This window comes from Physcomitrium patens, chromosome 23 (assembly GCF_059467195.1).
Source record: "Physcomitrium patens ecotype Gransden chromosome 23, ASM5946719v1, whole genome shotgun sequence".
In the NCBI taxonomy this organism is placed as follows: domain Eukaryota; kingdom Viridiplantae; phylum Streptophyta; class Bryopsida; order Funariales; family Funariaceae; genus Physcomitrium; species Physcomitrium patens.
Genome location: NC_143432.1, coordinates 11,743,404 through 11,756,643, shown reverse-complemented (window position 1 = coordinate 11,756,643; position 13,240 = coordinate 11,743,404). Strand labels below are relative to the sequence as shown.

General features: G+C 39.1%; 1 protein-coding gene across 1 annotated transcript; it reads left to right on the top strand.

The window, feature by feature from the left end:
* The first annotated feature begins 4,448 nt into the window (after nucleotides 1-4,448).
* Nucleotides 4,449-8,961, top strand: LOC112275628 (cytokinin dehydrogenase 9). Its single transcript, XM_024506166.3, has 3 exons — nucleotides 4,449-6,659; nucleotides 6,848-7,130; nucleotides 7,326-8,961. The coding sequence occupies exons 1-3, from the start codon at nucleotides 6,297-6,299 to the stop codon at nucleotides 8,363-8,365; spliced, it is 1,686 nt and encodes a 561-aa protein (XP_024361934.1). The 5' UTR covers nucleotides 4,449-6,296; the 3' UTR covers nucleotides 8,366-8,961.
* The last annotated feature ends 4,279 nt before the right edge of the window (nucleotides 8,962-13,240 follow it).

The window sequence follows — 13,240 nt, the reverse complement described above, 5'->3', positions numbered from 1 at the left end:
TAAATAATTGCAAAGAAAAGGTTGGATAGAATTACTTTAAAGAGATAAGTTAATACATGTCTTATAGTAGTTTAATAAAAAAAATATATATTTAATATAAAAAATCATTAAAAAAGTTATATATGTGTATGTATATATAAATATATATATATATATATATATATATATATTCTTAAAAATTTATCAAATATTTATGCCATAAAAGCTATAAAAGTTTATAAGTATTTTAGAAGCTCTAGAATAGGTTGGATTTAGAAGAAATCTAACAAAAGCCTTTGAATAAGTACTTGACATATAGATGTGCAATTATTTCATTAAATTCATATGTTACACAAAAGACTTGCTCGAACACCATTCCACCACCATTATAAATCTATTTTTATTTTTATTTTTCTCTCTATAAAAGTGTGCAATAGACAGAAGGTTGTCTTTTTATAATTAGAAGCTTGTGCTTTGCACATGTATATTATTATTAAATTATAAAAAATGAAATCAAACATATTTTTTTTTTTATAGATACTAAAGTTTCTATAAAACCAAAGATATTATGCTATTGGGTACTATAAGCTCTATTGAAGTAAATTTTTAATAGATGTATAATTTTGGATTTTTTTATATTTAATGAATATAAAAAATATATAAAATAGTATAAACTTTAATACATATTTTAATTCTCTTTTAAGATTTTTTTTAATGGCTTATCATAGAAATAACTATATTTTCAATTATATTAGAATAAATTAGAGTCAACAATCTAATAATTCTTTAGTACTAGGATACAATAAAAACAAAAACTTGATTTTTAAATAACATAGAAATATTCTTGAAACGTCAAATATATCTTCAAAAATACTCAAAAACTTATTATCAAAGTAATAGCTAAAAATATCAATTAATATTTTTATAAAAGTAATATTTAATATTTTCTAATATAAATATATAATAATATTTTTAAATATTTTTTTTATAAATATCTTTAAGAGCTAAAAAAACAATATTTATAAAAATTATGTTCTTAATTTGAAAAAAATAAATTAAATCTTTCGAATAAATTAAAAATTCAGAAAATCTGTATGTTTTTCCTTACATGTCTTATTTAGTATTTTTTTTAAAATAAATTAAATACGTGAAATGACTCAAAAAAATATATTTATATATACTTAAAACCTTAAAGTATTTGATAACACCAATTATTTTAAATTTATAATATTTTTTATTTTTTAAAAAGAATAAATTTAATAGAAATTTAATATTTTGACCTTTAAAAGATTATATCATTAATATTTTTTTTGAAGAATCCAAAATTGGTGTGTTTTTGTAGAAAAAATAATTTATTTTATTTTATTATTTTATCTTAACTTTTAATGGAGTACAAATTTTAATAATATTTTTTTAATTTAAATATAGGCTTTGTTTTAAAAGTAGTGGTTAATGTTATTGTAAAAACATGTATAGTAAAATAACATAGAAATCATTTTAAAAACTAAAGAATGGACAAGTATTAAAAATATGTCCATATATGGTTTTTTAGTAATAAAATTGAAGTTTTTGCTTTAAATTACTTTTTAGTATTCTCACTAACTAGAAATTTTGTAACAAAGTTCTGTTTAATGTTAAATTTTTTCATAGTTTTTTGTTTTGTTTTGATTTGATTTGTTTGTTTTTTTTGCATATTACTTTCTATAATATCGGTTATACTTAACAAATTTGGCACTAATTTTAATCTAAGAATCAAAGCAATTTTATCATAATTGTTTTAGATTAATTATAAATATCCAAATATTATTTTTTATGAATATATTTTTATTAGTATTTAGTAACTATCTATGTAATCATAAGATTTTAGATAAAATCTAAAAGTATTCAAATATTATTCTAATAGCAATGAGATAAAAGTGTCTAACTTACACTAACTTATAGTAGTCTACTTTAGTTTATTTATTTATTTTATTTTATTTTTATATAATATTTTCATGTAACGTTCTAAAAATATATACAATTTAATGACTATTAAATACTTAGGAAATCGACTGAGGAAAATTTAGAGGTTTTTGAGTATACATAAAACCAAATTGAAAAATTGCTAAATTAATGATCACTCATTTAATAAATACTTTAAGACTGCATAATTAAAAAGTAATCAATTTGGATGTATCTTACACGGTAGTTTAATATGAATTTAACATCAATTAATTTAAACTATCTGTAAGCTTTAAGACTATGAAAGTTTATTATTTCAAGTTATTTAATGTATTTTAATTTTGTTTTGAATTTTTAGACAACTCGAATTTTAAATTAATTCATAATGAATCCGTTTGAACTATACTAAAAACAACTTTAATTAATGCAAGGCATCATAGAATTATGTCAATATAAGAAAAATAATTTATTATGCTGCATTTTGTATTTCTGAACTTTTAATGGACATAATAGAATTGTTATAACAAATTTCTACTTCAATCACTATGATATCTTGCAGATTGCAATATTTATTACAAAATAATTTTCCAAAATGATGTTTTTAAAAAAATTTAAACCATTTATTTCTTGTTTTATGATTTCAACAGTGAATATATATTCCTCAAATCAATAATCTTACAAAATTATATTAACAATTTTAGAGTAAAATAGCAAACAAACATTAGCTCTGCCCTTTCATAGATGTTTCTACAATTGGTCAACAAATGAAAATCATATTACCAAGATTCAGATTCATGGAATAACCTACTAAAACATACTAGAAATTTAGAATCACACTAAAATACTAAATAATACATTCTTGAAACGTTTGATAAAAAATGTTCAATGATCATCAAAAGAAAAACCCTATAACATCTAATTTTTTTTTCACACTACTGTATGTAAAAATGTGATAGTGATAATTACGTGTTACACACGGGACATGAAGAATGAAAAAAAATAAAAATAAAAATAAAAATAAAAAAACCAGTTCACATATATTCTTATTTTTTTATATAAAATGAGTTCCTTGGCTAAGTTTTTTGTACCAAGGCATGCTACAAATAAAATCCAACCTGGGACTTGGCTAAGATCATAACAAACCTTGTAATTCATAAACAACCCAAATCAAATTTTATTTTATTTGCACACATTTTTGTTCAGGTGCCCCTGTTTAAATGAGGAAATATTTAAATAATAATGAATTCACAATAAAGTCAATCAAACAATGTACATCACAAACAGCTCTATGTATGTATATACAGTTTTTTTCTTTCTTTCTTTCTTTTTCTCTGTATGTGTGTATGTATGTATGTATATAAATTGAGTGAGAACAAATGCAGTAGAGAAGTCACAAATAAAGACAAAATCAGGTACAAAAACAACTATCACTGTAGTATCACTGTAGTAGCAACTACGCATGTTCCCCATCATGTTGTATATTTACACATAGATATATATATAGACACATCAATCAGTAGTGTTAAACGTATTTGCCATGTTCTGCACCATGTTATACACACACACACGCACCAATATATATATATATATAGGATTATATATGCTTGGCATGGAAATCTCTGAAACCACCAGTCCAGTTCACTGCAAAGGTGGCGAATGGCAGACAGTCAACCGTGAAGATAAAATCTCCAGTTATCTGCCTCAGAAGCGGTGATGCAAACAACAACCGCGATCTGATCACACCCGAATTCAATGACACACTGTAACACAGCAGCTGGAAATATAGCAATGTATTACACTACTACAACAACACACAACAACAACAACAATATATCAGTGTGATCATCGACAGCTAGCTGTTGACGACGGCGAAGTAGAAGAAAATGTTGGCCAAAATAAACAATAAATAACTACCAGAATTATTCTGAAACTATTAAAAGGGCAGGAAGGAAATAAGAAGGAGAATACAACAGAATCCAATCCTAGGTAGAAGAGGATACGCGTGGATCTGGTTTCCTGAGCGAGTGGGGTCGGGGTTCGGAGATCGAAGCGATTTGGATACCATGGAGCAGAAAAGATGACGGATCCCCCCCCTGGCGGTGGTGGATCTGCGCGGCCCAAATTTCAACGTTGAAATCTGAGCTCGTGAAAAATAAATCCAACATCTAAACCTGGTGGCCCGGAATTAATGAGCCCCGCAATTAAGGACGCCGTGGGTGTCGACGAGTCAGACTGCGACGACGACGACGACGATGACTGTGTGCATGACGGAGTGAGTGAGTGTGGGTGTGTGTATGCACAAAGTTGGAGCACGTTGGAATGGTCGTCACCCATAAACGCCGCTGTAAATTGAAACGACATTTAGTGAAAGCGGGGAAGATGGGGGTGGGGATGGACTGGGTCGTATAGCCTTGGGAGAAACGCCGTGGGCTCAGTCGACACCGCAAACGGTTTTAAAGATCGGCGAGGGTAGATTCAGTTCCAGCAGTTGGGGCAGGCAGGGGCCCTGCACACGAAGAAGATCACAAGTGGGTGTGCCGGGGATGCTGGCTGGATAACTGGCTGTCTGGCTATCTGGCTGATTAGAAAGAGTGGACACGCACAGACAGTCACACAGCTACACACACACACACAAGTTGAGCGAGAGAGTGAGAGAGAGAGAGATCGATAGAGAGAGAGACAGAGAGAGAGAAAAGCTTCGGTGGGTTTGTTCATCTCGAAGACTGATTCGAAAACCTTCTGCAGACTTTCGGCGTGAGCTTTCGAGAGTGTTCATTTGGTTTTTTTTATGTTTGGGTGTGAGGATTGTTGAGGGAATTATACTGCAATCCAGCAAAGATACCAACGCCACGCCGTCACGGATCCTGGTGGATAACGGAGCGGTCTGACGAGTTCAGGGTCGCGTCGTTGCGAGGCGCACTGTGTCTGCAGACCATCGCATTTTTCTTTTGAACAAAAAGAAGAAAAGAAAAAGAGAACAGAAGTATTTTCAGAAAAAATAGATATTGTTGTTTATTTTTCTATTTTTAATTATTTTGTTTTGAGGTTGAATATACTATTATCCCCTTTGGAGAGAGGGAGGTACTGAGAGCGAGGTAGAGATAGGGGGCGGTTAGATTGCGACGTGGTGAGGGTGATGGATCTACGGAGGTGGATCTGCAGTGAAATTAAAGCCAAGAAACAAGTGATTTGGTGAGAGTGCGAGACAGAGAGGGAGAAGTGAACGGTGAGAAAGAGAGGCCGTCGACTCGCGGGCTAGATAAAGGGGGCTCATAGACTACGGTTGGGGAGCATTCTGGGAAGGGTCTGTACTCGCCCTGATTTCCTCACTTCTACTGCGTCAATGCCGTAAAACGTCTGCCTTCCAACCAGAAATTTAACACCAATCTGGGGATTCATAGTTCTGTAGGGGGTGGGGGGTATGGAGAAAAAAACAATAGACACACACACTCCCATATATATATATATATATATATATATAACAGATCACAGCAATGAAGCATTGCCAACTGCTGAGATCACGTTGACTTGAACTCAGACAAGTGATGATTGGTAATGTACCACAGTGTTGATCGACCTGCAGCCAATGTGTAGATCAATATTAGTTCAAATAAATATCTATATATCTATACATATATATATATATATATATATTTGTTTTTTGAGTGAGAAAGAGAAAGAGAAAGAGAGAAAAAGCTGAGCTTGTGTTCAGTGGTCGACAGCGTGAAAAACAAAAAATTGAGCTCATCGTGCACATATCTGTCTGTGCTGATCAGGCAGCTATCTTTACAGTACTGCGGGAAGTACGCGAGTACTGGAGATTTGAGAGCGCTGTCACAGATAGCTCGACACGCTCCAAAAGTTTCTTGCATTTTGTTGCGTCCAAGGAGATCTTTTGCCTGAGGTCACGTTGATGATTGTAGTCTCTCTCGCGTCTCCTGGATGGTGACCGTAAAAGGTTTTGAAGCGCAACCGAAATTAATGACTCATTGATCCTTAACCAGGTAGCTAGAAGGGAAGTGCACCAAAAGGTGAGGGGGGGGGGGATGGCCCTGGCTACTGCCTGTAGGAACCTGAAGGGTCAGCACGCAACCCAGCTATCAGAATTTTTGTCTGGATTTGAGTTTCTTCATAGGGTGCAAGATTGGACCAACAGCCCGTGTCGCCCAATCAGCCAAAAGTTTCGTTGATGCCGAGCTCAGAGGACCGCATCGATCAGAGGACTTCCTGTCCACTATAAAGAGGCAGCCTGGCAGCAGCTCTATCAGTCATTTAGTGCAGTTACACAGACACCTTTCAGAGCTTGGTTGAAGGTTTTAGAGTGCTCTCGGCCATAAATCAGCGCATTCTAGTGAGATCTGAGCGGAAGCAAAAAGATGAAATTCACGAGCTGGGTTCACGTGGCGGTGGCCTTGATGGGATGCATCCTCGCATTCGGCTCACCGACTTGTCACTGCAGTGGCAGCAACAGCGAGGCCGACAGCCGTCGTGGGTCAATTTCAGCTAGCGATCGCATGTACCTGGAGTCGCTCTCTCTGCAGGGCACGCTCACCTTCGACAACACCACGGCCTCGGCCAAAGATTGGGGCCAGCTCCGTCGTTTTGTGGCGCCAGCCGGAGTGTTGCAGCCAGCTTCGGTGGAAGATATTGCGACAGTTGTGGGCGCTGTGGGGAGGTTGGAGTCTGACCTCACTGTTGCCGCTCGCGGGCTTGGGAGCTCTGTTGGGGGCCAATCTCAGGTGCCAATGATCTCTCAATTCTCCCTGTGTGCCTTGGAGAATCACAGCCAGCCTTCACGCTTCTACACAGTGAAGATTGAATGAAATTCGAAGTTGGGACCCTCTTCTTTTCGTATAGCAATTTTTTTATTTTTTATTTTTTAATTTTTTTTCTCGATGAATTGATATTGGTTGAGATGTGGTTGCAGGCACGCAATGGAATTATCATCGAGATGACGACTATGAAGGGCATTGCTGTGGTGCCATTAGGTGACAAGGCCTCACAGGGTGTGCCGTTCGTGGAGGCCATGGGCGGAGCACTTTGGGTGGACGTGTTGAGAGCGAGTCTAGAGCACGGGGTGGCTCCCCGATCATGGACGGACTACCTCTACCTTACTGTCGGAGGCACCTTGTCGAACGCTGGAGTGAGCGGTCAAACTTTCCGCCATGGGCCCGAAGTTAGCAATGTCTTGCAGCTGGAAGTTGTCACAGGTACAATTGCGCACCAGCTCACAATCATCTTCCGCTTGGCACAGCTTATGAAACAGCACGGTTTCACTGAATATTTGTAAACCTTGAATTTCCGCGGATTCAAATTCCAGTGCCTCGCAGATTGCTGTAAATTGTGAAATGATCATCTTACTTCGTGTAATTAATGAATGCGAATTGGATTGTTTGCGGTTGAAGGAAAGGGATTGGTGGTGGAATGCACGCCCACGAAGAACTCGGAGCTTTTCTTCGCAGTGTTGGGAGGCTTGGGTCAGTTCGGCATCATCACCAAGGCGCGCATCGTTCTGGAAAAAGCCCCACAAAGGGTGCGCTGGATGCGAACCCTCTACACAGACTTCGTCACGTTCAAGAAGGACCAGGAACTGCTCATCAGCTCTGCAACCAGCAAGACCTTCGACTACGTGGAGGGCTTCGTGGTGGTGAACAACGAGAATGCCATCAACGGGTGGGGTTCAGTGCCATTCGTTCACAGTGAGATCAGTGAGGCCATGATCCCCCCTTCAGCCAGCGCTATCATGTACTGCTTGGAGGTGATCAAAGCTTACTCAGCAGCCGATGTCCAGACATTGGATGAGGAGATAGAGAGCATGTTAGCTCCATTGAACTTCCACCGCGAGCTGCTGTTCAAAACCGACACGACCTACTTCAAGTTTCTGGACCGCGTGCATGAATTGGAGCTACAGTTGAGATCTAGAGGTCTATGGGAAATTCCTCACCCGTGGCTGAACATTTTCGTGCCCGCATCGGTGATTGATCGATTCGACATGCTGGTGTTCAAGCACCTTGTCACGCACGAGTTCAATGGCCCTATCCTAGTCTACCCCGTAAATAAATCCAAGTGGGACAAGAGGCTCTCAGTGGCAGTTCCTGAGGGCCAAGAGGAAATCTTTTACATTGTGGCCTTCCTGCGCAACAAGCTACCCGACGCGGCTGGCGGCCCTTCTTTGTCCACCATGCTGGAGGACAACGAGAAGATCCTGCGCATCTGTGAGCCTCTGCAATGCAAGCAGTATTTGCCCCACTACCAGGACCGCAGCCGGTGGAAGCGTCACTTCGGCTCCAAGTGGGAAACCTTTGTGCAGAACAAGCAATTGTTTGATCCCACCGCCATTCTCTCCCCCGGCTTGAACATCTTCTCCCGTCGCCGCAGCAGTAGCAGCCTTGGCAGCAAATTCTCCCTTGCAAATTTCACTCCTAGTCAAGCCCATGCTGAGTAATCGAGGCCAACAGCAACTTAATTCGAGAAATTGATTAGGTCTTTTTTGGACTCTGCTTAGGAGCTATCACCCCATTATCCGACAACCATCTGGTCGGAGCGAGTGGTTTATCCTTCTGTATGGACTTTTAGTAAGCAAGTGATGCAAATAGGAAGAAGTTCATGACCAGTTGCAGTGCTACAGGTAGTCGGGAGAGAGAGAACGCTCAAGGTGAATTGGTTGGGTGTACATATTCAACGGTATATTTTTCGGAGTTCCACCAATTTCTAGCTGAAGGAATTGCAGCACCCGGTGAGTTGAGGGAAGGAGAAATCAATTCTGAAGGAAGCCGATCCTGCCCTGTTGGTTAGCATCACCTGTGAGCATGATATTTGAAGGTGTGATGACATTATATATTTTATCAGAACTTAGGTTAAACAGAACATGTTAGCCGACGATCCCCAAGGACTGGTCTGAGTGGGGGGTTCAGTGGTTGTAAAGACACAAATTGGTGGCTTTATTCCTTTCAACAGTCAATTCAAGGACTTTGTGTTGAGGGAATTTTCCTATTCAATTTCACTTGCTTACCTAATAGCTGATATATTCTTCTCCTCTCAGCGTATTGTTTCTTAGGTTTACTGCCTGCGCGAGCATGCGTATAAGTTCATTATTCATTGAGGAAACGCATCCAAGTATGCTAAGTCTTTATACCAAATATGCAACAGAAGAAAAGAGAACTTGACGTTGACATCCATGCGCAATGAAATCCATGTTTAAATGAGAAGGGGATGGACATGTTCTCACCTTCCTTGGAACTTCCCATCAAAGAAGGATTTCGCTTAGCTTTCCTGGAAGGAAAGAAATAAAAAAGTTTTGCAATAAAACGTAACAGTAGATGAAGGCTCTTCAATGTAGCACAGAAGGCTCACTTGGACAATTTAAAAGGTACTCATTGGTACCTGAGTGAACTCTCTGATAATGACTTCTGGTTTGTGTATGGCACTGGACAATCTGCCAAATTTGCAAATCAAAGTTGCAGTACTGTTTCATTTAATCTGAGGCATTAGCGAGTGGCTATTATAGATGAACACAACATTTTGGACAGTACTCTTACGTCCATACCAATACTGAGTGTACTCATGCAACCATAAAGGCTTTGTGGCAGTTTGGTACCAGCTCCAACTCTTTTTAACTTACACACTTCTGAGTAATGTAGTGTTACAGATAGCGACTGCATGTCTCATTCAGACTCATAGTAAGTAGCACTTAAATCCAATCACCAGTGGGCGTTGGGTCTCTCTCTGTGTCTGTTAGGCCACCAATGGATATGCTACAATTGAAGAGCAGTTGAGTGGTACAGCTTTGCTATTGTTAGAAAAAATGTTTCATTTGGGGGTAAGCCTGTGAGGGCCAATGGCGAAAAACACACCACCATTGACAGTATTAAATCTCTAGACAACTTGATAATTCTCACGACAAGGTAAGGATCCCAGAGAGGGGTGCTAAGAATCATCCCAACAATTTCCTGAGCACTCGGAATGCACAGTCGATCATAGCCATTAAACAGTCGCTCTGGCAAAGCAATGTCAGACAAACAACAGAAGAAGATATCTGAACTGTATTGAGATGCTGAAGGTGGTTATAGGGAGGATCACAGCCCCTGGTTCTGTCATTATTAAGCCTGTGCTCTGAAGAGAGCTGAAACATGGGACTCTCATTATCCACGGTTGTGACATTCTTTGCAGTGGATTACGACCTCAGACAAGATTTCATAACTTATTCTGGCTGGTATGTCTTGGCCACTTAAATGTTTCCTTCATCAATGGACCTAATTAGAGCAGTTTCAGACCATCAACCATGCGAGAGGATGTAGGACGAAATGGGGGAGGGAGTGTAACTAGAGGTCGAAAGTCTTTACGGAGAGATCCGGGACCAACGTCAAGTACCTGCGCTGAAAGTCTCACTTACTTCGGCTGCTGAGGTGGCTGCAAGAGACTCTGACTAAATCTCTGCTCAGGTAGGAGGAGGTTGTGCATGAAACCATGCGAGGAAGTGATGAAATATCGCTTTACCTTCAGCGCAGGCAAAAAATAATTTTGTGGGGGTGTGATGTTACATTTAGACGTCACATTTTAAAGGACTAAAATGCCCAAACTTCTTCGGCAACTTTGGGTCGAAGTCCAAGTAAGTCGTGTTGGGCAATACCCTGGGCAGCGTGTTCAGTGCTTCTCCATGTAGTCCACCACTGCGAAGCCAAGTGTGGACCCGTCGTCCACAGATTTGTTGAAATGAACACCAGCGTACATCTTGGCCAGCTTGAATTCATCAATCAAGACATCAAGCGATGTGTAGCGGCGGGTTGGTGCTAGAGTTCCTTAAATATTGCCGGCAGATGATCACGCCCCCGCCCACGATCTCGACCGGCACCACGGTCCCCCTGTTAACTTGCAATGGACATGCGCCGGCTGTGACGGTCGCCACAATTCCACTCGGATGCTCTTCTTGTGGGGGTGTCAGGAGATACAGTGTCCATGTAGGGAGAGGGGCGTGACTAGGGTCATCGACGGAGAATACTTAAGCAGGGGGTCAGAACCAGATTCTGTATTTCTTTGTGAACATGACGATGTGTGCATTGTAGATTGATACACTTTCCTTGGCAAGTTGTTCGACGCTCTTGTAGAGGGAAAAAGGTGGCGATAGAGCAGATAGGGCCACTGCCCTGGCGCTCTGCTCCCTTCCACAGTTTGAGTTGTTCACTCAGAGACAGCCTGAAAGGTCTGCGATCAATTACGTCTCCAGAGTGCGCCACAAACTCAAGCGGGTAAAGGTCAATTTGGTCGAAAGCGAAGATTGCAGCTGCTTTGCTTTTTATCGAAGTAGCGGAAGCCTCAAGGGACACGAAAGGTATTTCGAATGAGCGCAGCGTTCGCTGGACCAAGAGCGAACTACCCTGCCGGACTGCGTTTCAGCACCATGCTCTCCGCGATGTGAGAAAATATCTTATTGCTGGCGATTTCCACACCTGCCTCCTCGGTGGTGCAGTCGCCGGTGGTTTCTAGCGCTAGTAGGGCGTGCCACTGCGACAGATGCAGCTGGGTTTGCAAGCTCGACGTGAAACCCATACCAGTCGAGGGAAATAATTGGTTGAAGAGCTTGGTTCTTTGAAATGCGACATTGTCAATCGCCGCGGTCACTGACACTGGCGCCTGCAACAGAACAAGCACCACAGTTTCGCATAGTTACATCGACGCCATCGGCACTTGTCCTATGTATCTCGCCATATCTTATAGTGCATCAATTCAACGAATGATTTCATTTGTGCATACAATGCTGCAGCTTATTGCACCCACAAGACTAGGATGGTGCACAAACTTCAGATTCCATCAACTGGATAGCCAAGTACTTATGAAACTAGAAAAGTTAAAAGAGGAATGCTGCAAACTCCACCGCTGTATCAAGGGTAGCTGATCGTCAATGCCCACCTCCAGTTCCAATGTTCACTGGTCTGTTCCAAACAACCGCAAAGTAAGAGACATGCTCAAATGACACCAATGTTGAGAACCTGGCTAGCGTCGTACATAGCTCACACACCACAACCAGTTCGACGCCACCAGAGTGTGAACTTCTTTCACGGTGTTTATCAGGAATTACTTTTTAATGGTTTCATTGCCCACCATTCAAGGCAAAACACAATATCATCTACACATAAAAAGTCATGTTACAAGCTGCACATCGGATGCTTACCACTTCTTTCTGCATGTTTATCTCTGAAGGTCACCCGCAACTCAATGAAGCGAGAGATTACGAAACATGCAGACAGGAAAATAGTTGTCGTCGATGCATCCTCGTCATATCCCCACGCACCTCGGCAATGCTGACAACCCACTAGACCAGCTTTCGGAGTGCGTGATCAAGGGCCAGGAACATTTACCTTGTGCGTCCACTTTGTCAAAAACAACAACTTCAACAACAACGCCACCAGAAGGCGAACCCTGCTAGATCTGTTCCAGTGCACACTGGTTGCCTGTGATCCTGCCGCTCTATTGTCAGTTCGTTGCCTGGGATATTGAAGTCACGCCCAAATGGACATTTTGTTTATATAATATTGCGCATTGTTTATATAATAGTGCTGTGTTCTACTCCCCCTGGCTACCCAGTTGATATATGAATGGCGGTATGTTACATGACAACGGAATGTGTTCCTCTGGGAGCACCACAAGTTGATTGTTTTGCCCTCTGCGGAGTAACAGAAGACGAAGCTCTGGGGGAATTAAAACGGTAAGTTATTTTTATGAGTAGTAGTTGGATAAACCATCTAATAAAGAAATGTATCAAAAAATGATATTGTTCAGATAATCTACCTTAAGATAGGATTTAAACAAATACCAATAAAATTTTCCACTTTAAAAAAATAATGTAATGTCTTCTTTGGCATGGGTGTATTTAATTCTAATTAAAACATATTGAAAATATCATTTTGATGGAATTTATTATTATTATTATAAATTCTAATGAAAAATATGTATGTATAATTTTACTTTTTTACTTTTTAGTTCTCTTAATTTTTTGTTTTTATTTTTAAAATATTAAATTAAATTAAATTTCGAAATAAAATAAGTAGTAAGGTTGTCAACTACATGAATTCCAACAAAACTTTAAAAGAAATATATTCATGTAATAGTAAAAGAAAAGAAAGTAAACAAAGAAGAAATATATATAAGATAGAAATGATAATATAATATCTATTGCTAAATACAAAGAAATTAGAGAATCTTAAATTAAAATTGAAATATAAGCTTGACTTTGATAAGATTGAGAATGATCTAAATCTCAATTCTATATATTCTAACTACCAAAAAAGCCTTTTAGAACCTTCTAAGGACCAAAAGACTTATA